This window comes from Balearica regulorum, chromosome 35 (genome assembly GCF_011004875.1).
Source record: "Balearica regulorum gibbericeps isolate bBalReg1 chromosome 35, bBalReg1.pri, whole genome shotgun sequence".
NCBI classification, from domain to species: Eukaryota; Metazoa; Chordata; class Aves; order Gruiformes; family Gruidae; genus Balearica; species Balearica regulorum.
In genome coordinates this window covers 1-24,856 of record NC_046218.1, presented here as the reverse complement: position 1 = coordinate 24,856, position 24,856 = coordinate 1, and the positions used below count along the sequence as shown (strand labels likewise).

The window sequence follows — 24,856 nt, the reverse complement described above, 5'->3', positions numbered from 1 at the left end:
ACGTCATTTGGGGGCTTGGGGCTCATTTTGGGCCATGTTCGTCTTACTTTGGGCTGCTTTCAGGTCATTTTGAGGCGCTGTGACATCATTTGGGGCCCATTTTGGGCTCATTTGGGGCCATTTTAGTCTCCTTTTGGGTCAGTTTTGGCTTTTTTTGGTGCGGTTTGCTGTTTTTCGGGGGCTTCGGGGCCCATTTTGGGCCATTTTCGTGCCGGTTTGGGGCACTTTGGGGTTATTTTGGGGCGTCGTGATGTCAGTTGGGGGCGGGGGGGCTCGATTTGGGGGGATTTGGGGGGATTTGGGGGGGGGGTCAGGCGAAGTACCCCCAGAGGAAGACGGCGACGGCCATCAGGATCAGGGCGTTGACGTCAACCACGCGGCTCCACACCCCCTCCGGGGGGGGCGGGGCTGGGGGCTCGGCCACGCCCCCTGGCCCCGGTGACCCCGCCCCTTGGTTGGGTGGCTCCGCCCCTTGGTTGGGTGGCTCCGCCCCCTGGTCTGGTGGCTCCGCCCCCTGGCCCCCTGGCTCCGCCTCCACATCTGGGAGGGGGGAGAGAGCTCAGCCTGGACCCCTGGGTGCCCCCCTGACCCCTGGGTGCCCCCCGACCCCTGGGTGCCCCCCCATATCTCTGGGTGCCCCCCCCACCCCCCCTGGGTGCCCCCCTGACCCCTGGGTGCCCCCCCTGGACCCCTGGGTGCCCCCCACACACCCCCTGGGTGCCCCCCAGATCCCTTAGTGCCCCCCCCTCAGACCCCTGGGTGCCCCCCCGGACCCCTGGATCCCTTCCCCTCACCCCTGGGTGTCCCCCCAAACCCCTGGGTGCCCCCCACACACCCCCTGGGTGCCCCCCAGACCCCTGGGTGCCCCCCCCACACCCCCTGGGTGCCCCCCAGATCCCTTAGTGCCCCCCCCTCAGACCCCTGGGTGCCCCCCCCGGACCCCTGGATCCCTTCCCCTCACCCCTGGGTGCCCCCCTGACCCTTGGGTGCCCCCCTGACCCTTGGGTGCCCCCCAGACTCCTTAGTGCCCCCCCACCCGGACCCCTGGGTGCCCCCCCCCCCCCCCACTCCTTACCCTGGAGCCGGACCCCTCCGTCCCCACCCTTGGGTGGCCGAAGGTCAAGGTCAACCCGCGGCTCCTGGCTGTTGCGCAGACTGAACACCAACCGGTGGAGCTGCGGGCAGGAGGACGGCGGGGTGTAACCCCCACCCCAAAACCCCTTTCGGGGTGTCGTGTCCCCCCCCCCCCCGAGAACTCACGTGCTGGCGGGGGATGGGCGGGTAGCAGAGCGAGACGCCGACGACGAGGAGGCCGGTGACGAGGAAGAGCAGGACGGCGAAGTGGAGGTAATGGAGGCCGCAAACGAAGGGGGGGCAGCGCCCCGGCGCCCCGCACGTCCCCGTCCCCAGGGCGAATTCGGGGATCAGCCGGGCCAGGCCCAGCCCCAACCCCCCCAGCAGCCCCCAAAAAGCACCCTGGGGTGGGGGGGGGGGAGGGGAGGGGTCAGCCCCTTGGATTCGGGGTGCCGCCCCCCCCCCCCCCCCCTTCCCCCGGGGTCACTCACGGGCTCGTTGACGCGGGGGACGAAGATGGCGAGGAAGAAGACGGCGGCCACGGGGGGGGCCAGGTAACTGGCCACGGCCTGGATGTACTCGAAGAGCTGCCCCCCCCGCGCCGCCTCCACCACCGGCAGCCAGGCCAGGCTCAGCCCCACCATCGCCCCCACCCACAGCCTGCCGGACCGCTGACCTCTGACCTCTGACCTCTGCGGCACCCCCGGGCCGCCCCCTGCCCCCCCCCCCCGCAATGACACCGGGGACCCTCCGACCTGGAGCTCTGGGATCCCCCCAACCCCCCCCCCCCCCCCCATTGACTGGGTTGACCTGAGCTCCCGGATAACAGGGTGCCCCCCCCCCCGACACCTGGGTGACCTCTGACCTTGACCCCCTGGGTCACCCCTTGATACCTGCTCCCCCCCCCCCCCCCCGACCCCGGGGTCCCCTCTGACCTCGACCCCCGTGTGTCCCCCAAGACCCCTCGACCCCCATTGACTGGGTTGACCTGAGCTCCCGGATAACAGGGTGCCCCCCCCCCCCCAACACCTGGGTGACCTTTGACCTTGACCCCTGGGTCCCCCCCAATTGACCCAGTTGACTCCAGCCCCCCCAGACCCCGAGGTCCCCTCTGACCTTGACCCCCGTGTGTCCCTCAAGATCCCCCCCCCCCCACTGACTGGGTTGACCTGAGCTCCCAAATTCCGGGGTTCCCCCTCCCCAGAGCCCAAGGTTCCCCCCCCCCCCCCCGACATTGGGGTCCCCCCCCCCAGACATTGGGGTCCCCCCCCCCAACCTGCCGGCGATGAGGAGGTGCCGGGGCCCGGCGCGGGGCCGCAGGCGCTGGTAGACGTCGAGGGTGAAGAGGGCCCCGGCGCTGGCGAAGATGGAGGCCAGGGAGGACATGAGGGCGGCCAGCACCGCCGCCAGCATCAGCCCGCGCAGGCCTGGGGACACGGGGAGGGGGGGTCGGGCTGGGGGACCCCCCTCGGGCACCCCCAGAGCCCAGCAACCCGCCAACAGCTCCCTCGTGGCCATGAATAGTGCCCTAATAGCCCCCTAATAGCGCCTAATGGCGTGCTAATAGCCCTAATAGCCACCTAATAGCCATTAATAGTGCCCTAATAGCCCCCTAATAGCTCCTAATGGCGTGCTAATAGCCCTAATAGCCACCTATTAGCCATTAATAGTGCCCTAATAGCTCCTAATGGCGTGCTAATAGCCCTAATAGCCACCTATTAGCCATTAATAGTGCCCTAATAGCCCCCTAATAGCGCCTAATGGCGTGCTAATAGCCCTAATAGCTACCTATTAGCCATTAATAGTGCCCTAATAGCCCCCTAATAGCGCCTAATGGCGGGCTAATAGCCCTAATAGCCACCTAATAGCCATTAATAGTGCCCTAATAGCTCCTAATGGCGTGCTAATAGCACTAATAACCACCTATTAGCCATTAATAATGCCCTAATAGCTCCTAATGGCGTGCTAATAGCCCTCAGAACCAGCTAATGGCCACTAATAACGGCCTAATAGCCCCTAGTAGCCCTAACAGCCCCTAACAGCTGCTAATAATGCCCCGATAGCCCCCGATAGCCCCCTAACGGCCCCTATAACTCCTAATGGCCCCTAATAACGCCCTCATACCCCCGATAACGCCCTAATAACACCCTAATACCCCTAATAATGCCCTAACAATGCCCTAATTACCCCTAATAACACTCTAATTACCCCTAATTACCCCTAATTCCCCCCAATTCCCCCCCAGGCCGTACCGGGCGGCAGCAGGCCCAGCACCAGCCGGGGGTAGGCCACGTTGGAGCAGCCCAACCCCATTAATCCCCCTAATTACCCCTAATAACTCCCTAATAACACCCTAATTACCCTAATTACCCTTAATTACCCCTAATTACCCCTAATTCCCCCCAATTCCCCCCCAGGCCGTACCCGGCGGCAGCAGGCCCAGCACCAGCCGGGGGTAGGCCACGTTGGAGCAGCCCAACCTCATTAATCCCCCTAATTACCCCTAATAACTCCCTAATAACACCCTAATAACTCCCTAATAACACCCTAATTACCCTAATTACCCTTAATTACCCCCTAATTACCCCTAATTACCCCCAATTAGTCCCCTCAGGCCGTACCGGGCGGCAGCAGGCCCAGCACCAGCCGGGGGTAGGCCACATTGGAGCAGCCCAACCCCATTAATCCCCCTAATTACCCCTAATAACTCCCTAATAACACCCTAATAACTCCCTAATAACACCCTAATTACCCTAATTACCCTTAATTACCCCCTAATTACCCCTAATTACCCCCAATTAGTCCCCTCAGGCCGTACCGGGCGGCAGCAGGCCCAGCACCAGCCGGGGGTAGGCCACGTTGGAGCAGCCCCAGGGCGTCCCGCAGGCCCGACGACAGCCCTGGGGGTCAGCGCAGCCCACCACCTCTAGGGGGCAGTGTGCCGTCAGCCGCGGGGGATTGTGGGATATAGGGAGGCAATGGGGGGGTGGGATATGGGGGGTGAGAGAGGGGGATTGTGGGATATAAGGGGGCATTGGGGGGTTGTGGGATATGGGGTGAGAGAGGGGGATTGTGGGATATAGGGAGGCAATGGGGGGTTGTGGGATATGGGGGTGAGAGAGGGGGATTGTGGGATATAGGGAGGCAATGGGGGGTTGTGGGATATGGGGTGAGAGAGGGGGATTGTGGGATATAGGGAGGCAATGGGGGTTGTGGGATATGGGGGTGAGAGGGGGATTGTGGGATATAAGGGGCATTGGAAGGGGATTATGGGATATAGGGGTGATACAGGGGGATTGTGGGATATAAGGGGGTGTCGTAGGGAATTCTGGGGGGATTGTGGGATACAGAGGGGCGTGAGGGGGATTATGGTGGGATTCTGTGGGAATTATGGGATATAGGGGGCGTTAGGGGGGATTATGGGATATGGGGGGGCGTTAGGGGGGATTATGGGATATAGGGGGTGTCAGGGGGGATTATGGGATACAGGGGGGCGTTAGAGGGGGATTATGGGATATAGGGGGGGCGTTAGGGGGGATTATGGGGTGGCTGAGGGGGCACTTGGGGGAAGAGGCCCTGGCGGCCATGTTGGGTGGCCACGTTGAGCGGCCACGTTGGGCCGCGGGTTGGCCAAGGGGGTAAATTATGGGATAAAGCGGCACTGGGGAGGAAGAGGCAGCGGCCATGTTGAGTGGCCACGTTGGGTGGCCACGTTAGGCGGCCGTATTGAGTAGCTACGTTGGGCGGCCACGTTGGGTGGTCATATTGAGTAGCCACGTTGGGTGGCCACCTTGGGTGGCCATGTTGGGCGGCCGTATTGAGTGGCCATGTTGAGTAGCCACATTGGGCAGCAATGCTGGGTGGCCATGTTGAGTGGTCATATTGAGTGGCCATGTTGAGTAGCCATGTTGGGTGGCCACTTTGGGTGGTCATGTTGAGTAGCTACATTGGGCGGCCACGTTGGGTGGCCATATTGAGTGGCCACATTGGGCGGCCATATTGAGTAGCCACGTTGGGTGGCCATGTTGAGTGGCCATATTGAGTGGCCATATTGAGTAGCCACGTTGGGCAGGCTGGGGGTGGGGCAGGGGGGTGGGGGCGGGGCTGACCCGGGAAGAGGACGCGGGCGGCCATGCCGGGCAGCACCATGATGAACATGGGCAGCACTTTGAGGTAGCCGCAGAGGACGCAGCCGGCGCGGACGTGGGTCAGGGAGCGGCCGGCCAAGCACCGCTGCACGATCACCTGGGGGGGGACAGGGACATGGCAACCAGGGGGCAGAGACACCCCATTCGCTCCCAGTGCACCACACCAGTTCTCCCAGTGCTGCCCTGGTGCCTCCCAGTTACACCCCAGTGCCCTCCAGTCCCCTCCCAGTGCCCTCCAGTCCCCTCCCAGTGCCCCCAAATCCCTCCCAGTGCCCCCAAATCCCTCCCAGCACCTTCTAGTCCCCTCCCAGTGCTCCCCAGTCCCTTCCCAGTGCCTCCCAGCACCTCCCAATCTCCTCCCAGTGCCCTCCCAGTGCCTCCCAGAATCCCGCAGTCCCCTTCCAAAACCTCCCAATCCCTTCCCAGTGCCTCCCAGTCCCATCCCAGCACTTCCCAGTGCCTCCCACCATCCCTCAATCCCCTCCCAGTCCCCTCCCAGTGCCTCCCAGTCCCACCTGGTCGGTACACCAGTACCAGGAGGAGATGATTCCCAGTCCCAGGAGGAGGCCGGGCCAGGGCAGGTCCCCGGTACTGGGGTGCCGCAGGAGGTGGAAGGCGTCGGGGCGGGGGCGCCCGCAGGGACCCGTCAGGTTGGGGGGCAGCGCCAGGGGGTAACGCTCCACCAGCCCCTCGTAGCCCCCCACAGCGCCCAGCGCTGCAGGGGGGGCCAGTATGGACCAGTAAGGACCAGTACAGACCAGTGTAGACTAGTATGGGGTAGAGAGAGGCACAGCACGCCTTCCCAGGGCTCCCATTGCTTCCTCCCAGTGCTCCCAGTATAACCCAGTGCCTCCCCCAGTGCTCCCCCACAAGGTCTAGCACCAGTATGGACCAGTATAGACCAGTATGGCCTTACAGTACTGCCTTTCACTGCTTCCCAGTCCCTCCCAGTGCTCCCAGTCCCCTCCCAGTCCCTCCCAGTGCTCCCAGTCCCCTCCCAGTGCCCCTCAATCCCTTCCCAGTCCCTCCCAGTCCCCTCCCAATCCCCTCCTAGTCCCCTCCCAGTGCCCTCAATCCCTTCCCAGTGCCTCACAGTCCCCTCCCAGTAATCCCAGTCCCCTCTGAAATCCCTCCCAGTCCCTCCCAGTGCTCCCAGTCCCCTCCCAGTGCCCTCAATCCCTTCCCAGTGCCTCACAGTCCCCTCCCAGTAATCCCAGTCCCCTCTGAAATCCCTCCCAGTCCCTCCCAGTGCTCCCAGTCCCCTCCCAGTGCCCCTCAATCCCTTCCCAGTGCCTCCCAGTAATCCCAGTCTCCTCCCAGTGCCCCTCAATCCCTTCCCAGTCCCTCCCAGTCCCCTCCCAGTGCCCCTCAATCCCCTCCCAGTCCCTCCCAGTCCCGTCCCAGTGCCCCTCAATCCCCTCCCAGTCCCTCCCAGTGCTCCCAGTCCCACCGTAGCCGGCCAGCACGGAGGCCCCCCCGATGATGACGAGGGTCTGCACCAGGTCTGCGTACATCAGCGCCGCCAGCCCCCCTGCGGGACCCCCCCCCCGCATCAGGACACGCCCCCCACATCAGGACACGCCCCCCGCATCAGGACACGCCCCCACATCAGGACACGCCCCCCGCATCAGGACACGCCCCCCACATCAGGACACGCCCCCCGCATCAGGACACGCCCCCCACATCAGGACACGCCCCCCACATCAGGACACGCCCCCCGCATCAGGACACGCCCCCACATCAGGACACGCCCCCCACATCAGGACACGCCCCCCACATCAGGACACGCCCCCCGCATCAGGACACGCCCCCACATCAGGACACGCCCCCCACATCAGGACACGCCCCACACATCAGGACACGCCCCCCGCATCAGGACACGCCCCCCACATCAGGACACGCCCCCTGCACCAGGACACGCCCCTTCCCTTCAAGACCCGCCCACAGGCCTTAACCCCGCCCCCACACTGGGTTCCACCAATCGTCACTCAGACCACGCCCCTTCAAACCACGCCCCCCTTAGACCACGCCCCCGGGTCCCACCCACACAGCTTGGCCCCGCCCCCTTTGGTCCCGCCCCCTCCCGTGGGCACCGCCGGGGTAAGCCCCGCCCCCTCGTGCCCCTCAAGCCCCGCCCCTTCCTCCCTCCCACCACGCCCATTTCTCTATGACCACGCCCCCTCTTCTCCGGCCACGCCCCCTCCCACCAGCCCCTTGGGCCCCACCCTCTCGGGCCACGCCCCCTCTCTTTAGGCCACGCCCCCTCTCTGGCCACGCCCCCTTTTTCCACCAGCACATGGACGCCCCGGGCCCCGCCCCCTCAGGCCCCGCCCCCTCAGGCCCCGCCCCCTCGGGCCCCGCCCCCTCGGGCCCCGCCCCCTCGGGCCCCGCCCCATTTGGCCCCGCCCCCTCAGGCCCCGCCCCCTCAGGCCCCGCCCCATTTGGCCCCACCCCATTTGGCCCCGCCCCCTCAGGCCCCGCCCCCTCAGGCCCCGCCCCCTCAGGCCCCGCCCCCTCAGGCCCCGCCCCCTCAGGCCCCGCCCCCACCGGTGACGGTGTAGAGCGCGGTGACGCCCAGCAGAGCCCCCACGGCGGCGTAGAGGTCCCAGCCCAAGGCCTCCTGGATGAAGATGGCCCCCGAGTACATGTCCACCTGCGGGGGGGGATAGGGGGCACGGAGGGACCCACGGACACACAGGGACCCCCTGAGACCCCACAGGGACCCCACAGGGACCCACGGACACACAGGGACCCACAGGGACCCACAGGGACCCACGCACCCACAGGGACCCACGGACACACAGGGACCCACGGACACACAGGGACACACAGGGACCCACAGGGACCCACAGGGACCCCACAGGGACCCACGGACACACAGGGACACACAGGGACCCCACAGGGACCCCACAGGGACCCCCAGGGACCCCACAGGGACCCACGGACACACAGGGACACACAGGGACCCACAGGGACCCCCTGAGACCCCACAGGGACCCCCTGAGACCCCACAGGGACCCACGGACCCCATAGGGACCCCCTGAGACCCTACAGGGAGCCACTGACCCCACAGGGACCCACAGGGACCCCCTGTCCCATAGGGACCCCCTGAGACCCCATAGCCCCCCCCCCCAAAGCCTCATAAAAGACCCCCCCCAAGGACCCCCAGGCCCTATAGATCCCCCTTTAGCCCCCCCCAAACCCCCTATAGCCCCCCCAAACCCGCTATAGCCCCCCCCATACCCCCATCCCCTATAGCCCCCCCAAACCCCCTATAGCCCCCCCGCCCCCCAAACCCCCCAGCCCCCCCACCCCCCCGTACCGAGATCTTGGTGCTGATGTAGAGCCCCAGCGAGAGCAGCGCCAGGTACAGCCGGATGCGGCCCCCCCCGAACCGCTTCCCCAGGTACTCGGGCATCGTCGCCACCTTGGGGGGGGGGGGGAATTGGGGGGACCCCCACGGACCCCAACCCTCCCCACGGACCCCACCCCCATGAATCCCAACCCCCCCCTCAAAGAAAGGACCCCGGAGTTTGGGGGACCCCCCCCACCCCTTCCAACACCCCCCCACCCCCAAAAAGGACCTTGAAGTTTGGGGGAGCCCCCCCCACCCCCAAAGGGACCCTGGACTTTAGGGGGACCCCCACCCCCCCCATGAACCCCCAACGCCCCCCAAAGGGACCCAGAAGGTCCAGGGGACCCCCCCACCCCCCGACCCCCCCTCCAAAAGCACCCCAGAGTTTGGGGGACCCCACCCACCCCCCCACAGGGACCCCCACCCCCCCCAAAGGGACCCAGAGAGCCATGAGACCCCCCCCACCCCCCATAGACCCCCCCAAAAAGGACCCCGGGGTTTGGGGGACCCCCCCACCCCCCATAGCCCCCCCAAGGGGACCCCGGCCCCTCCCCTCCCCATCACCCCGCCCCGTGGTTGCACAAGCCCCGCCCCCAGCCCCAAGCCCCGCCCCCAGGCCCCCAGGCCCCGCCCCCCAGGCCCCGCCCCCCCAGGCCCCGCCCCCGCTCACCCCCGCCCGCAGGTAGACGGGCACAAAGACCCAGCCCAGCAGCAGGACGATGAACATGCCCTGGGGGCGGGGCCGGGGAAGGGGCGGGGTCAGGGGAAGGGGCGGGGTCAGGGGAAGGGGCGGGGTCAGGGGAAGGGGCGGGGTCAGGGGAAGGGGCGGGGTCAAGGGGCGGGGTCGGGGGAAAGGGGCGGGGTCGGGGGAAAGGGGCGGGGTCGGGGGAAAGGGGCGGGGCCGGGGGAAAGGGGCGGGGCCGGGGGAAAGGGGCGGGGCCGGGGGAAAGGGGCGGGGCCGGGGGAAAGGGGCGGGGCCGGGGGAAAGGGGCGGGGCCGGGGGAAAGGGGCGGGGCCGGGGGAAAGGGGCGGGGCCGGGGGAAAGGGGCGGGGCCGGGGGAAAGGGGCGGGGTCAGGGAAAGGGGCGGGGTCAGGGAAAGGGGCGGGGTCAGGTGGGGGTTACTGGGGGCCCTGGGGGTTGATTTGGGTTGTGGGGGCTGTAGGGGCTATGGGGGACATAGGGGGGTATGGGGAGGTATAGGGGGGGTATAGGGGGGCTATGGGGAGGTATAGGGGGGGTATGAGGGGCTATGGGGGGCTATGGGAGGTATAGGGATATAGGGGATATGGGGGGCTATAGGGCGGCTATAGGGGATATAGGGGGGCTATGGGGAGGTATAGGGGATATGGGGGGGCTATAGGGGGCTATGGCAGATATAGGGGCTATGGGGGTTATGGCAGGCTGTTGGGTGCTATAGGGGGGCTATGGGGGGCTATGGGGGCTATAGGGGCTATAGGGGCTGGGGGGGGCTATAGGGGATATAGGGGGCTATGGGGGGCTATGGGGGGCTATGGGGGCTATGGGCGATTACAGGGATCTATAGGAGGTTTGGGGGGCTATAGGAATCTATAGGGGCTGTAGGGGGGGTTGTGGGGGGGGCAACTGGGAGGGGCTACAGGGGGTTCTGGGGGCCATAGGGGTCTATAGGGGTTATGGGGGGTGTAGGGGGGTTACAGGGGGCTATAGGGGTTATGGGGGGTCATGGGGGGTGCAGAAGGGGCTATAGGGTCTATATGGGCTATAGGGGCTATGGGGAGCTATAGGAGGTAGCCCCCCCACAGGGCAGTATGGGCCCTATACCCCCCCATAGGGCTCTATAGGTTCTATACCCCCCTATAGGCTCTGTCCCCCCAGGGCTCTATAGGCTCCATACCCCCCCGCAGGTCAATATGGGCTCTATCCCCCCCAGAGGGCTCTGTCCCCCCTATAGGCTCTATAGGCTCTGCCCCCCATAGCCCCCCATAGCTCCCCTATATCCTCCATAGCCCCCCCATAGCCCCCCATAGCTCCCCTATATCCCCTATAGCTCCCCCATAGCCCCCCATAGCCCCCCTATACTCCCCATGGCCCTCCTGTAGCCCCCCATAGCCCCCCTATATCCCCTATATCCCCCCTATATCCCCCATACCCCCCCTATATCCCCCCTAGCCCCCTATATCCCCCCATACCCCCCTAGCCCTCCTGTGCCCCCCCATAGTCCCCTATATCCCTCCTATAGCCCCCATAGCCTCCCACAGCCCCCCCGTGCCCCCCCGTGCCCCCCCATACCCCCCTGTAGCTCCCCCATACCCCGCCATACCCCCCTATATCCCCTATATCCCCCCTATATCCCCTATACCACCCATACCCCCCCTATATCCCCCCCTATATCCCCCCATACCCCCCATACCCCCTATATCCCCTATATCCCCCCCATACCCCCTATACCCCCCCATACCCCCCCTATATCCCCTATATCCCCTATACCCCCCATACCCCCCCATACCCCCCATCCCCCCCACACCCCCCCCATCCCCCCCATCCCCCCCAACCCCCCCACACCCCCCACACCCCCCCACCCCCCCACCCCCCCCCTATATCCCCCCCCCACTCACGCTCCACTCGAAGCCCCCCACCGCGATGCCCCCGGCCGCCCCCGTCCCCGCCAGCCCCACGAAATGCCCCGAGCCCAGGTTGCTGCTCAGCAGGGAGGCGCCCACCTGGGCGGGGGGACATTGGGGGGACATTGGGGGGCGGGGGGGATTGGGGGGGGACAGGGGGGACAGGGGGGGATTGGGGGGACAGGGGGGGACGGGGGGGGCAGGAGGGGGATTGGGGGGGACAATGGGGGGGGATTGGGGGGGAATGGGGGGGCAGGGGGGGACAATGGGGGGGACATTGGGGGGCAGGGGGGGATTGGGGGGGACAGGGGGGACAGGGGGGGATTGGGGGGATTGGGGGGGCGGGGGGGGGGATTGGGGGGGCAGGAGGGGGATTGGGGGGGACAATGGGGGGGATTGGGGGGGCAGGGGGGGACAGGGGGGGCATTGGGGGATGGGGTGGACAGGGGGGGACATTGGGGACATTGGGGGGACAATGGGGGGGGATTGGGGGGACGGGGGGGACAATGGGAGGACGGGGGGGCATTGGGAGGACATTGGGGACATTGGGGGGGATTGGGGGGACATTGGGGGGACATTGGGGGGGACAATGGGGGGACAGGGGGGGAATGGGGGGATTGGGGGGGGATTGTGCGGGATTGGGGGGGACAGGAGGGATTGGGGGGACAATGGGGGGACAGGGAGGAGGGGGGGGATTGGGGGGGGGATTGGGGGGACAATGGGGGGACAGGGAAATGGGGGGGGATGGGGGACAATGGGGGGGACACCGGGGGGGATTGGGGGGGACAATGGGGGACAATGGGGGGGGCACCACTGGGTCACCATGTCCTGTGTGCACCAGTGCTCCCAGTGCTCCCAGTACGACTGGTGCCCCCCAGTGCCCCCCCAGTGCTCCCAGTATGACCGACTGACCCCCCCCAGTGCCCCCAGTGCCCCCCAGTACAACTGGTGCCCCCCCAGTACCCCTCCCCAGTGCTCCCAGTATGACCAACTGACCCCCCCCAGTTCCCCCAGTGCCCCCCAGTACAACTGGTGCCTCCCCAGTACCCCTCCCCAGTGCTCCCAGTGCTCCCAGTATGACCGACTGACCCCCCCCCAGTGCTCCCAGTATCACTCACTGGTGCCCCCCAGTGCTCCCAGGATGACTAACTGGTGCCCCCCCAGTACCCCCAGTACAACTGGTGCCCCCCCAGTGCCCCCCAGCACCCCCCCCCAGTGCTCCCAGTGCTCCCAGTATGACTGACTGACTCCCCCCCTCCCCAGTGCTCCCAGTGCTCCCAGTACAAGCGACTCACTGGTGCCCAGGCCATGCTCCTCCCGGCCAGGAAGTACCCGCTGATGGTGCTGCGGCTGCCGCGGCGCAGGGACTGCGGGCACCAGTACGGACCAGTACGGACCAGTACAGACCAGTACAGACCAGTACAGATCAGTATGGACCAGTACAGACCAGTAACAGACAAGTATGGACCAGTAACGGACCAGTACGGCACCAATATGGACCAGTACGGCACCAGTGGCACCAGTCTGGACAAGTATGGGACCAGTATGGACCAGTACGGACCAGTACAGCACCAATATGGACCAGTACGGCACCAGTGGGACCAGTACGGCACTAGTACAGACCAGTGGGACCAGTATGGACCAGTATGGCACCAGTGGGACCAGTACAGCACACCAGTGACACCAGTACAAGGACACCGGGGTCCCAGTATGGACACACCAGTGCTCCCAGTGCTCCCAGTATGGGGCCACCAGTACTCCCAGTATAAGGGCAACCTGTGCTCCCAGTGCTCCCAGTATGGGGTCCCCAGTACTCCCAGTATAAGGGCAACCCGTGCTCCCAGTGCTCCCAGTGCTCCCAGCATTGGGGTCCCCAGTGCTCCCAGTATGGGGCCACCAGTACTCCCAGTATAAGGGCAACCCGTGCTCCCAGTGCTCCCAGTACGAGGCCACCAGTGCTCCCAGTATGGGGTCCCCAGTACTCCCAGTATAAGGGCAACCCGTGCTCCCAGTGCTCCCAGTGCTCCCAGCATTGGGGTCCCCAGTGCTCCCAGTATGGGGCCACCAGTACTCCCAGTATAAGGGCAACCCGTGCTCCCAGTGCTCCCAGTACAGGGTCCCCAGTGCTCCCAGTATGGGGCCACCAATGCTCCCAGTATAAGGGCAACTTGTGCTCCCAGTACGGGGCCCCCAGTGCTCCCAGTGCTTCCAGTATGGGATCCCCAGTGCTCCCAGTATGGGGCACCAGTGCTCCCAGTATAAGGGCCCCCATGCTCCCAGTGCTCCCAACACGGGGTCCCCAGTGCTCCCAGTATAAGGCCCCCCATGCTCCCAGTGCTCCCAGTCACCCATTAACTAACTGGGCCCCGTTACCAGCCCCGGGGCATTGTGGGTAATGAGCTGCCCCTCCCCCCCCGGGTCAAAGGGGTCAAAAAAACACCGGGGGGGGGGGGGGGCGGGGGGATTTGGGGGTTCAGGGGGGATTTGGGGGTTCAGGGGGTAATTGGGGTCCGGGGGGGTAATTGGGGGGTCTGGGGGGGGATTTGGGGGTTCAGGGGGGTAATTGGGGTCCGGGGGGGGTCAGTTGGGGTCTTGGGGGGTATTTGGGGTCCAGGGCGGGATTTGGGGGTTCAGGGGGTAATTGGGGTCTGGGGGGGGTTTAGGGGTTCAGGGGGGTTAATTGGGGTCATGGGGGGGTTAATTGGGGGTTCAGGGGGGTATTTGGGGGTTCAGGGGGTAATTGGGGTCCGGGGGGTATTTGGGGGTCCGGGGGGTGCAATTGGGGTCTCAGGGGGGTTAACTGGGGCTCCGGGGGTTTTTTGGGGGGTCCGGGGGGGTAATTGTGTTCCCGAGGGGGTGAATTGGGGTCCGGGGGGGCAGTCGGGGTTTTGGGGGGGGATTTGGGGTCCGGGGGAGGATTTGGGGGTTCAGGGGGGTAATTGCGCTCCCAAAGGGGTTAATTGGGGTCTGGGGGGGGTTTAGGGGTCCGGGGGGTATTTGGGGGTTCGGGGGGGGGGATTTGGGGGTTCGGGGGGGGATTTGGGGTCCCGAGGGGTTAAGTGGGGTCTCGGGGGGTTAATTGGGGTCCGGGGAGGGATTTGGGGGTGCGGGGGGGTTAATTGGGATCTCGGGGGTTAATTGGGGGTCCGGGGGGGGTGTTTTGGGGGTCCGGGGGGGGTAAGTGGGGTCTCAGGGGGGTAATTGGGGTCCGGGGGGGTTTTAGGGTTCCAGGGGGGGATTTGGGGGTCCGGGGGGTGAATTGGGATCTCAGGGGGGTGAATTTGGGGTCCGGGGGTGGAACTGGGGGTCCCGGGGGGGTATTTGGGGTCCGGGGAGGGATTTGGGGGTCCGGGGGGGGTAATTGTGTTCCCGAGGGGGTGAATTGGGGTCCGGGGGGTGAATTGGGGTCTCAGGTTGGTTAATTGGGGGTCCGGGGTTTTTTTGGGGGGTCCAGGGGGTTAATTGGGGTTCGGGGGGATAATTGGGGTCCGGGAGGGGTTTTGGGGGTCCGGGGGGGGTTAATTGGGGTCCGGGGGGGGTTTTGGGGTCCAGGGGGGGGTTTGGGAGTCCGGGGGTGTTAATTGGGGTCCGGGGGCGTTAATTGGGGTCCGGGGGGGGTTTTGGGGGTCCGGGAGGGGTTTTGGGGTCCGGGGGGGGTTTTGGGGGTTCGGGGGGGTTAATTGGGGTCCAGGGGGGGGTTTGGGAGTCCGGGGGGGGGGTTAATTGGGGTCCGGGGGCGTTAATTGGGGTCCAGGGGGGGTTTTGGGGGTCCAGGGGGGGGTTTTGGGGGTCCGGGGGTGGAACTGGGGGTCCCGGGGGGGTTTGGAGGGTCCCCGGGGGGTTTTGGGGGTCCAGGGGGGGGGTTTGGGGGGTCCGGGGGGGTGGGGGGTCGGTGGGGGTGCCCCTACCCAGAGCCCCACGGCGAGGATGAGGAGGAAGTACCCCCCGATGACCCCCACGTCCCAGGGGTTCGCGGCCGTCGGCCTCTCCATCCCCCTCCCCCCTCCTCTCCCTCCCCCCCTCCCCCCCCAATCTCCGCCGCCCCACGGCACCCCCCTAAATACCAACCCCTCCCCCCACCCCCACCCCACGTGTCCCGGGACGCTTGGGTGACCCCGCGTGTCCTCGTGGACCCGGCAAGGTCCAGCCCCTCCCCCACCCCTGCGGCACCGCGGGGGCCCCTCCCCCCCCCCCCCAGACCCACGGGGCGGCAACGGGGGCCCTGGGGGCCCTTGGGGGGTCTTGGGGTCCCATGGGGGGTCTTGGGGGGTCCCCATGGGTCCCTTGGGTGTCCCTGAGGTCTCCTGGGGTCCCCGAGGTCCCCACGTCTCCCTTGGATCTCCTCAGGGGTCCCACGGGTGTCCCTGAGGTCCCTCGGGTGGCCCCGTGGGGGTCCCCGGGGTCCCTTGGGTGGTCTTGGGGTCCCATGGGTGGTCTTGGGGTGTCCCCATGGGTTCCTTGGGTGTCCCTGAGGTCTCCTGGGGTCCCTGAGGTCCTTTGGGTGTCCTCAGGGGACCCTTGGGTGTCCCCGAGGTCCCTTGGGTGTCCCTGGGGTCCCATGGTGGTCCCTGAGGGTCCCATGGGTGTCCTCAAGGTCCTTCGGGTGTCCTCAGGGGTCCCTTGGGCGTCCCTGAGGTCTCCATGGGTCCCATGGGGGTCCCCGAGGTGCCCTGGGGGGTCCCTGAGATCTCCTGGGGGTCCCTGAGGGACCTTTGGGTGGTCCCTTGGGTGTCCTCAAGGTTCTTTGGGTGTTCTTAGGGGTCCTGTGGGTGTCCCCGAGGTCCCCACGTCTCCCTTGGATCTCCTCAGGGGTCCCATGGGTGTCCTTGGGGTCCCTTGGGGGTCCCTGGGGTCCCGTGGGGGTCCTGGAGGTCCCTTGGGTGGTCTCCTGGGGTCCCATGGGTGTCCCTGAGGTGCCCTGGGGGTCCCTGGGATTCTCAGGGGTCCCTGAGGGTCCCTTGGGTGTCCCCGAGGTCCCCTGAGGTCCCTTGGGTGTCTCCTGGGTGTCCTTCGGGTGTCCCCGAGGTCCCTTGAGCTCAGAGGTTGGTGGAGCAGAAGCTCTGGTGGAGCCTCAGGGCCTGAGGAACCCCATTTTTTTTGGGGGGGGGGGGGTGGTGTCTGAGGAACCTCAATTTCGGGTGGGGGGTGGGATCTGAGATGGGTTTTTTCTGGTGTCCAGGTGGTTCTGGAGGTTTTGTGGTGGCAGGAGCCACCAGCGGCTCTTTTCTCAAGAGTTTTGTTTTTGTAGGGTCTTCCGAGGTCTCTTCTCCACCTCTTGGTGGTCTTGGAGTCTCCATCGCCTTGGGTTTGACGGTGGCTTGGTCACGACCTTCACCTCTTACCCAAGGCCACCATAGAGCAGCCAACCAAAGCCTTGGTGAGAGCTTGAGATCATTTTTAATTCATCAAAAACCTCCAAAATAACGAGAAAATGGTTTTTTTAATTTTTTTTTCCTTCATATTTTTTTTTCCTCTAACCTGGTCCCGCAAGCTCTTCAAGATGACGTTCCTCCCCAACGGTTGGTTGGTGTTCCTCACCACCCTCTTGCCTGGAGGACGCGATTTGAGGTGTCCTGAGGAGAGCTCAAGAAATTGCGGGGTGGGGGGGTGTCCCTGGCCTTTGAAGGGAGGTCCGGTGGGGAAGTCACTGACCCTCTGGAGATGGTTTCGTGGGTCAGACCGCGGAGGTGTAGTAGAACGAGGGGGTTGTGGAGGAGATACGTTGAGTGGTTTGTCCAACTGGGGGCGGGGAAATGCTTCAGAAGCTTTTTGAGGGCCTTTTTAAGCTTCTGGAGGGCCTCCAGAGCTTCTGGAGGGCCTTCATCAGCTTCTTGAGGGCCTCCAAAGTTTCTTGAGGGCCTTCCCAGATATTTGAGAACCTTCAGAATCTTTTTGAAGGCTTTCACAGCTTCTGGAGGTCCTCCATAGCTTCCTGAGGGCCTTCAGAAGCTTTTCGAGGTCCTTCAGAAGCTTCTTGAGGGTCTCCAGAGCTTCTTGAGGGCCTCCAGAAGCTTTTTGAGGGCCTTTGCAGATATTTCATGGCCTTCGGAACCTTTTTGAGGACCCTCAGAAGCATCTGGAGGTCCTCCACAGTTTTCTGAAAGGCTTCCAGATCTTCTTGAGGGCCTTCAGAAGCTTTTTTTGAGGGCCTTCATGAGCTTCTTGAGGGCCTCCAGAGCTTCCTGGGGGCCTTCAGAAGCTTCTTGAGGGCCTCCAAAGTTTCTTGAGGGCCTTCACAGATATTTGAGGACCTTCAGAATCTTTTTGAAGGCTTTCACAGCTTCTGGAGGTCCTCCATAGCTTCCTGAGGGCCTTCAGAAGCTTTTTGAGGTCCTTCAGAAGCATCTGGAGGTCCTCCGTGTCTTCTTGAGGGCCTTCATGAGCTTTTGGAGGGCTTTCACAGCTTCCGGGGGTCCTCCACAGCTATTTGAGGGCCTCCAGGAGGTTTTTGAGGACCTTCATGAACTTTTTGAGGACCTTCAAAGGTCAACGGGCCCCAAAGCGATTTGGGGGGGAGCGGTCGAGTGGCCCTATAGGGATTTGGGGGAGGGGGAAGGACAAATTGGGGGTCAAGGGATCAACTGAGGGTCTGGGGGGGTGCGGGGGTGGAGCAACACCCCCAATTTTTGCCTTTCCCCCCCCCCCATTTAGTCCCTTCTGGGGGAGGTCTCATCCTCGCCCTCCCCTGCCTCCAGGTCCTCCATCAGGCAGGGGTGCAGGCAGCGCATGGCCTGTAGGAACAACCGGTGACCTCGCCGTCCCCAAGCCGGGGCGGTGGCCAAGAGCCGCCTCATCTGGTCCTGCGGGGTGGGGCCGGCGGCCACCGCGGCCACCTGCTCGGCGGTCAACACCCCGCCGGCCTCCAACCGGTCCAACACGGCGGGCACGGCGCGGACGCGTTGGATCAGGGCGAGGCGGTGACGAGCCACGAAGCGTTCGGCCGGCGTCGGGGCGCCGAGGTCGTCACCGAGGGCGTCGCCGAGGGCGTCGCCGAGGGCGTGGGGGGCGCGGGAGCAGCGCGGGGCTGTAAGGGGGGGCAGGGAGACGGCGGCGGTGGGCGGTTGCGGTGGCGGCGTTGACACAACCGTCGGCACGACCGGTTGCACCCCAACCCTCGGTACCACCAACCCTCGGCACGACCCAACCACCGGCACGACCCAACCATCAGCCCAACCCAACCTTCACCACACCCCAACCCTCAGCACAACCCAACCCTCGGCACACCCCAACCCTCGGCATGACCCAACCACCGGCATGACCCAACCTTCACCACAACCCAGCCAACCCTCGGCACAACCCTCGGCACCCCAACCACCGGCATGACCCGTTGCATCCCAACCCTCGGTACCGCCAACCCTCGGCACACCCCAACCCTTGGCACAACCCAACCTTCACCACAACCCAACCAACCCTTGGCTCAACCCTCGGCACCCCAACCACCGGCATGACCCGTTGTACCACCAACCCTTGGCACAACCCAACCCTTGGTACCCCCAACCCTCACCATGACCCAACCATCGGCACAACCCTCACCACAACCCAACCCTTGGTACCCCCAACCATCGGCACAACCCACCCCTTGGCACAACCCAACCTTCACCACAACCCAACCCTTGGTACCCCCAACCCTCACCACGACCCAACCATCGGCACGACCCAACCCTTGGTTACCCCCAACCCTTGGCACAACCCAACCCAACCTTCACCACACCCCAACCATCGGCACGACCCAACTCTTGGCACGACCCAACCCTTGGTTACCCCCAACCCTTGGCACAACCCAACCCTTGGTTACCCCCAACCCTCACCACGACCCTCGGCACAACCCGACCCCCTCCCTCCGCCCCGAACAGCCGCCTCACCGTCACCGTCACCCCCCACCAATCCATCCGCCAAATCCCGTCGCTGGATCCTCCGCAGCGCCTCGGCCGTCACCCTCGCGCCGTACCCCTCCCGGTAATGGCCGATGACCAAATTGGTGAGGTCGATGGCGTCGACGCCCTCCATCCTCCCGCGGGGGATGGTGTCATAACCCGCCGCTACCGGCAACCGGTTCAACGTCGCCTTCAACCGGCGCAGCTCCGCCTCCGACAGTTCTTCCAGCGCCCGTAAGATTCGGTCGCGGCACCCCGCCATCTTGACGTGGGGGATGGGAGACGTCGGGCGTCGTGTCCCGCCCCTCCCCCCCCCCCCCCGGATGTGCTGGTGGTGGGGGAGGGGAGGAAGGAAATGGGGTGGGGGTGGGGTTTTTTTTGGGGGGGGGGGGGGAGGGGATAAGGGGGTGACTCCGGGGCCCGGCAAACAACATGGCGTCCGCGGCGCCCGCGGGCAACGGCGTCGGCGTCGTCATCGTCGCGGCGTTGGTGGCCGGTACGGGGTGGGGTGGGAAAGGGGGAGGGGGGGGGTGTCCTGCCTGCAACGGGCAGGAGGGGATGGGGGGCCCTGCCTGCAACGGGCAGGGAAGGGGGAGGATGGGCGCCCTGCCTGCGGCGCGGGCAGGAAATGGGGTTGGGGTCTCTGGGTCTCCTGCCTGCGGTGCGGGCAGCAACGAGGGTCCCTGGGTGTCCTGCCTGCGGTGCGGGCAGGGAATGGGATGCCGGGTGCCCTGCCTGCAATGGGCAGGAGGGGATGGGGTCTCCTGCCTGCAGTGCAGGCAGGGATGGGGGTCTCTGGGCTTCCTGCCTGCGATGTGGGCAGGGAACGGGGGTCTCTGGGCGTCCTGCCCGTGGTGCAGGCAGGGAATGGGGTGTCCCTGGGTTTCCTGCCCGCACTGCGGGCAGCAACGAGGGTCCCTGGGCCTCCTGCCTGCAGTGGGGGCAGGAAATGGGGTGCCGGGTCCCTGCCTGCAACGGGCAGGCGACGGGGTGTCTGGGCGGTGCAGGCAGGAGGGGGGGAAGGGCCCCGTCCCGCGCTAGGGGGAAGGAAGTGGGGCCACCCCCCACACACACACCCCCCTCCGTCCTCGCCGTGGGGCAGGCGGGTGCCAAGCCGGGGTGGGGGCGGGCGCTGGCCCCACGTGTTAAATCGGGGTGAAATGTGGGGCAGGAGGGGGCGGGGTGGGGGTGTCCTGTGGGGCGACGTACGCTCTGGCCCCACATAATCGAGCTGCCCCATAGCGCTGCCCCACGTTGGAACTTTCAACATCCACCCGGCCCCACATCGGGTCCTGACCCACGGCGACAGCCGAAGCTTCGGGCACCAAGTGCTGCAGATCAATGGAAGCCGGTAGGAGATGTGGGGCACGGACCCACTGATCGCCCTGGTTGTGGGGCTGGACCCACAGATGCCCCTGGTTATGGGTCCAGACCCACAGGTTCCATCTGGTTATGGGTCCCAGACCCACAGATGCCCCTGGTTATGGGTCCCAGACCCACACATCCTGCTGGTTATGGGTCCCAGACCTTTATGTCCCCTTGGTTATGGGTCCCAGACCCACACATCCCTCCAGTTATGGGTCCCAGACCCACAGATCTCCCCAGTTATGGGTCCCAGACCCACAGATCTCCCCGGTTATGGGTCCCAGACCCACACATCCCTCCAGTTATGGGTCCCAGACCCACAGAACTCCCCAGTTATGGGTCCCAGACCCACACATCCCTCCAGTTATGGGTCCCAGACCCACAGATCTCCCCGGTTGTGGGTCCCAGACCCACACATCCCTCCAGTTATGGGTCCCAGACCCACAGATCTCCCCGGTTATGGGTCCCAGACCCACACATCCCCCTGGTTATGGGTCCCAGACCCACAGATCTCCCCGGTTGTGGGTCCCAGACCCACACATCCTGCTGGCTGTGGGTCCCGGCCCCCCACACGTCCCTCCCCTCCCCCCCCAGGCTCGTGGTGGGCGCCCCGGCGGAGGCGGGGGAGGGGGGGCGGCTGTTCCAGTGTCTGGTGGAGAGCGGAGAGTGCCGGGAGGTGGCGACGGAAGGTGGGCGTGGGATTGGGATTGGGATTAGGGATTGGGGGGTGGGATTGGGATTGGGGGTGGGATTGGGGGACTGGGATTGGGATTAGGGATTGGGGGGGATTGGGGGGGACTGGGATTGGGATTGGGGGACTGGGATTGGGATTGGGATTAGGGATTGGGATTAGGGATTGGGGGTGGGATTGGGATTGGGGGACTGGGATTGGGGTTGGGATTAGGGATTGGGATTAGGGATTGGGGGTGGGATTGGGATTGGGGGACTGGGATTGGGATTAGGGATTGGGGGTGGGATTGGGATTGGGGGACTGGGATTGGGATTAGGGATTGGGGGTGGGATTGGGATTAGGGATTGGGGTGGGGGGGTGGGATTAGGGATTGGGGGTGGGATTGGAATTAGGGATGGGGTGGGGGTGGGGGGTGGGATTGGGATTAGGGATTGGGGTGGGATTGGGGGACTGGGATTGGGATTAGGGATGGGGTGGGGGGGCTGGGATTGGGATTAGGGATTGGGATTGGGGTGGGGGTCGGGGGGTGGGGGTGGTGGGATTGGGATTGAGGTGGGGGTTGGGATTAGGATTAGGGATTGGGGGGATTGGGGTGGGGGTTCAGGTGGGATTGGGGGGGGTGGGGGTTGGGATTGGGATTAGGGGTGGGATTGGGGTGGGATTGGGATCAGGGATTGGGATTGGGGTGGGATTAGGGGTGGGATTGGGATTAGGGGTGGGATTGGGGTGGGATTGGGGTGGGATTGGGATTAGGGATTGGGATTGGGGTGGGATTAGGGGTGGGATTGGGATTAGGGGTGGGATTGGGGTGGGATTGAGGTGGGGGTTGGGATTAGGATTAGGGATTGGGGGGATTGGGGTGGGGGTTCAGGTGGGATTGGGATTAGGGATTGGGATTGGGGTGGGATTAGGGGTGGGATTGGCCTTGAGGCGCCTCGATTCTCCCGACGAATTCTGCCGGTGGTGGCCCCGCCCGCAGGGAACTCCACCCACATGGGCATGGCCTTGGCCCGGGACGGTGACGTCACCATCGTGAGTTCACGGAGACCTTCGGGGGGGGGGTGGGGACACCGGGGGGGCGTGGCCTCGCTCACCTGCCCCTCCCCCTCCCCCCCCCAAGGCCTGTGGCCCCGGTTTGACCCGCGAGTGCGACCGGAACGTCTACACCAGCGGCCTCTGTCTTCTCCTGGACCCTCAGCTGAAGCCCCAGAAGATCCTGGCGCCCGGATACCAAGGTGAGAGGCTCCGCCCCTCGACCGCGTGACCTCATGGTCAACCCATGGCTCGGCCAATCGGTTCTTGGGGAGTCTGGCAGCTGCCTGCTGCTGCCAGACCACCCTTGGAGACCATGGTGGTTGACCCATGGGGACGCTGATGCCTCCCGTTGACCCTATGACCAACTCACCACCCAACCGTTGACCTTGGGGTTTGGCCAACCCTTTGGGGAGTCTGGCAGCTGCCTGCTGCTGCCAGACCACCCTTGGAAACCATGGTGGTTGACCCATGGGGACGTTGACATCACCCATTGACCCTGTGGCCAACTCACCACCCAACCGTTGACCTCGGTGATTGGGCAACTCCTTGGGCAGTCTGGCAGCTGCCTGCTGCTGCCAGGCTACCACCGTGAAGACCGTGGTGGTTGACCCATGGGGACGTTGACGTGTGACCCATGCCCCCCGTTGACCCTATGACCAACTCGCCACCCAACCGTTGACCTTGGGGCTTGGCCAACCCCTTGGGGAGTCTGGCAGCTGCCCGCTGCTGCCAGACCACCCTTGGAGACCATGGTGGTTGACCCTTGGAGACCGTAGTGGTTGACACACGGGGACGTTGACATCACCCATTGACCCCATGGCCAACTCACCACCCAACCGTTGACCTTGGGGCTTGGCCAACCCTTTGGGGTCTGGCAGCTGCCCGCTGCTGCCTGTCCCTGAGGAGATGTCCCCCCCCCCACCGCGGGCAGGGTGCTTGCCGGGGATGGTGGACCTGGTCTTCCTCTTCGACGGCTCCAACAGCATGAGCTCCGAGCAGTTCGGGGCCATCCGGGACTTCATGGTGGACGTGATGGAGAAGCTGGAGAACACCTCCATCCACGTAGGTCATGGGGGGCTATGGGGGGGCTATAGGGGCTGTGGGGGGCTGTGGGGGGCTATGGGGGGCTATAGGGGCTGGGGGGGGCTGTGGGGGGCTATGGGGGGGCTATAGGGGGCTATGGGGGGCTGTAGGGGCTATGGGGGGGCTATAGGGGCTGGGGGGGGCTGTGGGGGGCTATGGGGGGGCTATAGGGGCTATGGGGGGCTATAGGGGCTACGGGGGGCTATGGGGGATGGGGGCTATGGGGGGGCTATGGGGGGCTATAGGGTTCTATAGTGGCTATGGGGGCTATGGGGGCTATGGGGGGGCTATGGGGGGGCTATGGGGGGCTACGGGGGGCCATGGGGGGCTATGGGATTCTATAGGGGCTATGGGGGCTATGGGGGGGCTATGGGGGGGCTATGGGGGGCTACGGGGGGCCATGGGGGGCTATGGGATTCTATAGGGGCTATGGGGGCTATGGGGGGCTATGGGGGGCTATGGGGGCTATGGGGGGGCTATGGGGGGCTATAGGGTTCTATAGTGGCTATGGGGGGCTACGGGGGGCTATGGGGGCTATGGGGCCCATGGTGGCCATAGGGGCTATGGGGTCTATAGGGGCTATATGGGCTGTAGGGGCTATGGGGTCTATGGGGTCTCTGGGGTCTGTGGGGTCTGTGGGGTCTACAGGGGCTACAGGGGCTATATGGGCTACTGGGGCTATGGGGGCTATAGGGTCCATGGGGTCTACAGGATCTATAGTGTCCATGGGGTCTATAGGGTCTATAGGGTCTATAGGGTCCATGGGATCTATAGGATCTATGGGGTCCATGGGGTCTATGGGGTCTACGGGGTCTATGGGATCTATAGGGTCTATGGGATCTATAGGGTCTATGGGATCTATGGGGTCCATGGGATCTATAGGATCTATGGGGTCCATGGGGTCTATAGGGTCTATAGGGTCTATAGGGTCTATAGGGTCTATAGGGTCTATAGGGTCCCCGGGCCCTACGCCCCCCGTGCGCGTGCTGACGCCTGGCGGCAGTTCGGGGCGGTGCAGTTCTCGGCGGGGGTCCAGCCCCAGTTCTCGCTGGCGGATTACGCGGCCTCGCCCCACCCCCGCCGGCTGCTGGAGGGGCTGCGCCAGCTGCGGGGCCTGACCGACACCTTCAGCGCCATCGCCCACGTCGCGTGAGCCGCCCTGCCCCACGGCGCCCCACGGCCACCCGCTGCGACCCGCTGCTGGCCCCTGCCCCACGGCGCCCCACGGCCACCCGCTGCTGCCCCGCTGCTGGCCCCTGCCCCACAGCGCCCCACGGCCACCCGCTGCGACCCGCTGCTGGCCCCTGCCCCACAGCGCCCCACGGCCACCCGCTGCGACCCGCTGCTGGCCCCTGCCCCACGGCGCCCCACGGCCACCCGCTGCTGCCCCGCTGCTGGCCCCTGCCCCACTGCTGACCCACTGCAACCCGCTGCTGCCCCACTGCTGGCCCCTGCCCCACGGCGCCCCACGGCCACCCGCTGCTGCCCCGCTGCTGCCCCACTGCTGACCCACTGCTGGCCCCTGCCCCACTGTGACCCACTGCGACCCACTGCTGACCCCCTGCTGGCCCCTGCCCCACTGCTGACCCACTGCTGCCCCACTGCGATCCACTGCTGACCCACTGCTGGC

The 24,856-nt window shown here is 65.4% G+C and overlaps 3 protein-coding genes and 1 long non-coding RNA gene across 8 annotated transcripts; 2 read left to right on the top strand and 2 right to left on the bottom strand.

The window, feature by feature from the left end:
• Nucleotides 1–281: 281 nt before the first annotated feature.
• On the bottom strand, nucleotides 282–15,189 carry LOC142599085 (sodium/glucose cotransporter 2-like). Of its 4 annotated transcripts, XM_075738685.1 has the most exons (15): nucleotides 15,087–15,189; nucleotides 12,474–12,545; nucleotides 11,173–11,277; nucleotides 9,248–9,307; nucleotides 8,545–8,649; nucleotides 7,770–7,875; nucleotides 6,673–6,753; nucleotides 5,738–5,937; nucleotides 5,184–5,319; nucleotides 3,893–4,000; nucleotides 2,351–2,501; nucleotides 1,566–1,734; nucleotides 1,261–1,476; nucleotides 1,076–1,175; nucleotides 282–540 (listed from the first exon to the last, which is right to left on the bottom strand). In XM_075738685.1, exons 1-15 carry the CDS (start codon nucleotides 15,168–15,170, stop codon nucleotides 311–313), a joined length of 1,923 nt encoding a protein of 640 aa, XP_075594800.1. In that variant the 5' UTR covers nucleotides 15,171–15,189; the 3' UTR covers nucleotides 282–310. The 4 variants fall into 4 exon arrangements, with proteins under 4 accessions (XP_075594800.1, XP_075594802.1, XP_075594801.1 ...); XM_075738687.1 differs by lacking the exon at nucleotides 3,893–4,000; XM_075738686.1 differs by lacking the exon at nucleotides 11,173–11,277.
• Nucleotides 11,168–17,573, top strand: LOC142599088 (uncharacterized). Of its 2 annotated transcripts, XR_012832802.1 has the most exons (5): nucleotides 11,168–11,250; nucleotides 12,442–12,597; nucleotides 12,650–12,680; nucleotides 16,427–16,555; nucleotides 17,518–17,573. It is a non-coding gene; the product is annotated as an uncharacterized LOC142599088 (long non-coding RNA). The 2 variants fall into 2 exon arrangements; XR_012832801.1 differs by lacking the exon at nucleotides 17,518–17,573 and having other exon boundaries at nucleotides 16,427–16,613.
• A 204-nt stretch (nucleotides 17,574–17,777) lies between these two features.
• On the bottom strand, nucleotides 17,778–19,314 carry LOC142599087 (apoptosis-associated speck-like protein containing a CARD). The gene is made up of 2 exons (XM_075738691.1): nucleotides 19,041–19,314; nucleotides 17,778–18,202 (listed from the first exon to the last, which is right to left on the bottom strand). Exons 1-2 carry the CDS (start codon nucleotides 19,312–19,314, stop codon nucleotides 17,826–17,828), a joined length of 651 nt encoding a protein of 216 aa, XP_075594806.1. The 3' UTR covers nucleotides 17,778–17,825.
• Nucleotides 19,315–19,455: 141 nt separating this feature from the next.
• On the top strand, nucleotides 19,456–24,389 carry LOC142599086 (integrin alpha-L-like). The gene is made up of 7 exons (XM_075738690.1): nucleotides 19,456–19,548; nucleotides 20,295–20,403; nucleotides 21,012–21,106; nucleotides 22,088–22,140; nucleotides 22,229–22,343; nucleotides 23,075–23,205; nucleotides 24,230–24,389. Exons 1-7 carry the CDS (start codon nucleotides 19,485–19,487, stop codon nucleotides 24,377–24,379), a joined length of 717 nt encoding a protein of 238 aa, XP_075594805.1. The 5' UTR covers nucleotides 19,456–19,484; the 3' UTR covers nucleotides 24,380–24,389.
• The last annotated feature ends 467 nt before the right edge of the window (nucleotides 24,390–24,856 follow it).

Coding starts and splice junctions, on each gene's coding strand:
- LOC142599086 (XM_075738690.1), top strand. CDS start 19,485: ATGGCGTCCGCGGCGCCCGCGGGCAACGGCGTCGGCGTCGTCATCGTC. Junction 21,107..22,087: donor CCGGGAGGTGGCGACGGAAG/GTGGGCGTGGGA, acceptor CCCCGCCCGCAG/GGAACTCCACCCACATGGGC. Junction 23,206..24,229: donor TGGAGAACACCTCCATCCAC/GTAGGTCATGGG, acceptor GCCTGGCGGCAG/TTCGGGGCGGTGCAGTTCTC.
- LOC142599085 (XM_075738685.1), bottom strand. CDS start 15,170: ATGGAGAGGCCGACGGCCGCGAACCCCTGGGACGTGGGGGTCATCGGG. Junction 9,308..11,172: donor TGGGGGGCTTCGAGTGGAGC/GTGAGTGGGGGG, acceptor CCCCGCCCCCAG/GGCATGTTCATCGTCCTGCT. Junction 541..1,075: donor CGGAGGGGTCCGGCTCCAGG/GTAAGGAGTGGG, acceptor CCCCCCTCCCAG/ATGTGGAGGCGGAGCCAGGG.
- LOC142599087 (XM_075738691.1), bottom strand. CDS start 19,314: ATGGCGGGGTGCCGCGACCGAATCTTACGGGCGCTGGAAGAACTGTCG. Junction 18,203..19,040: donor GGTGGGGGGTGACGGTGACG/GTGAGGCGGCTG, acceptor CCCCCCTTACAG/CCCCGCGCTGCTCCCGCGCC.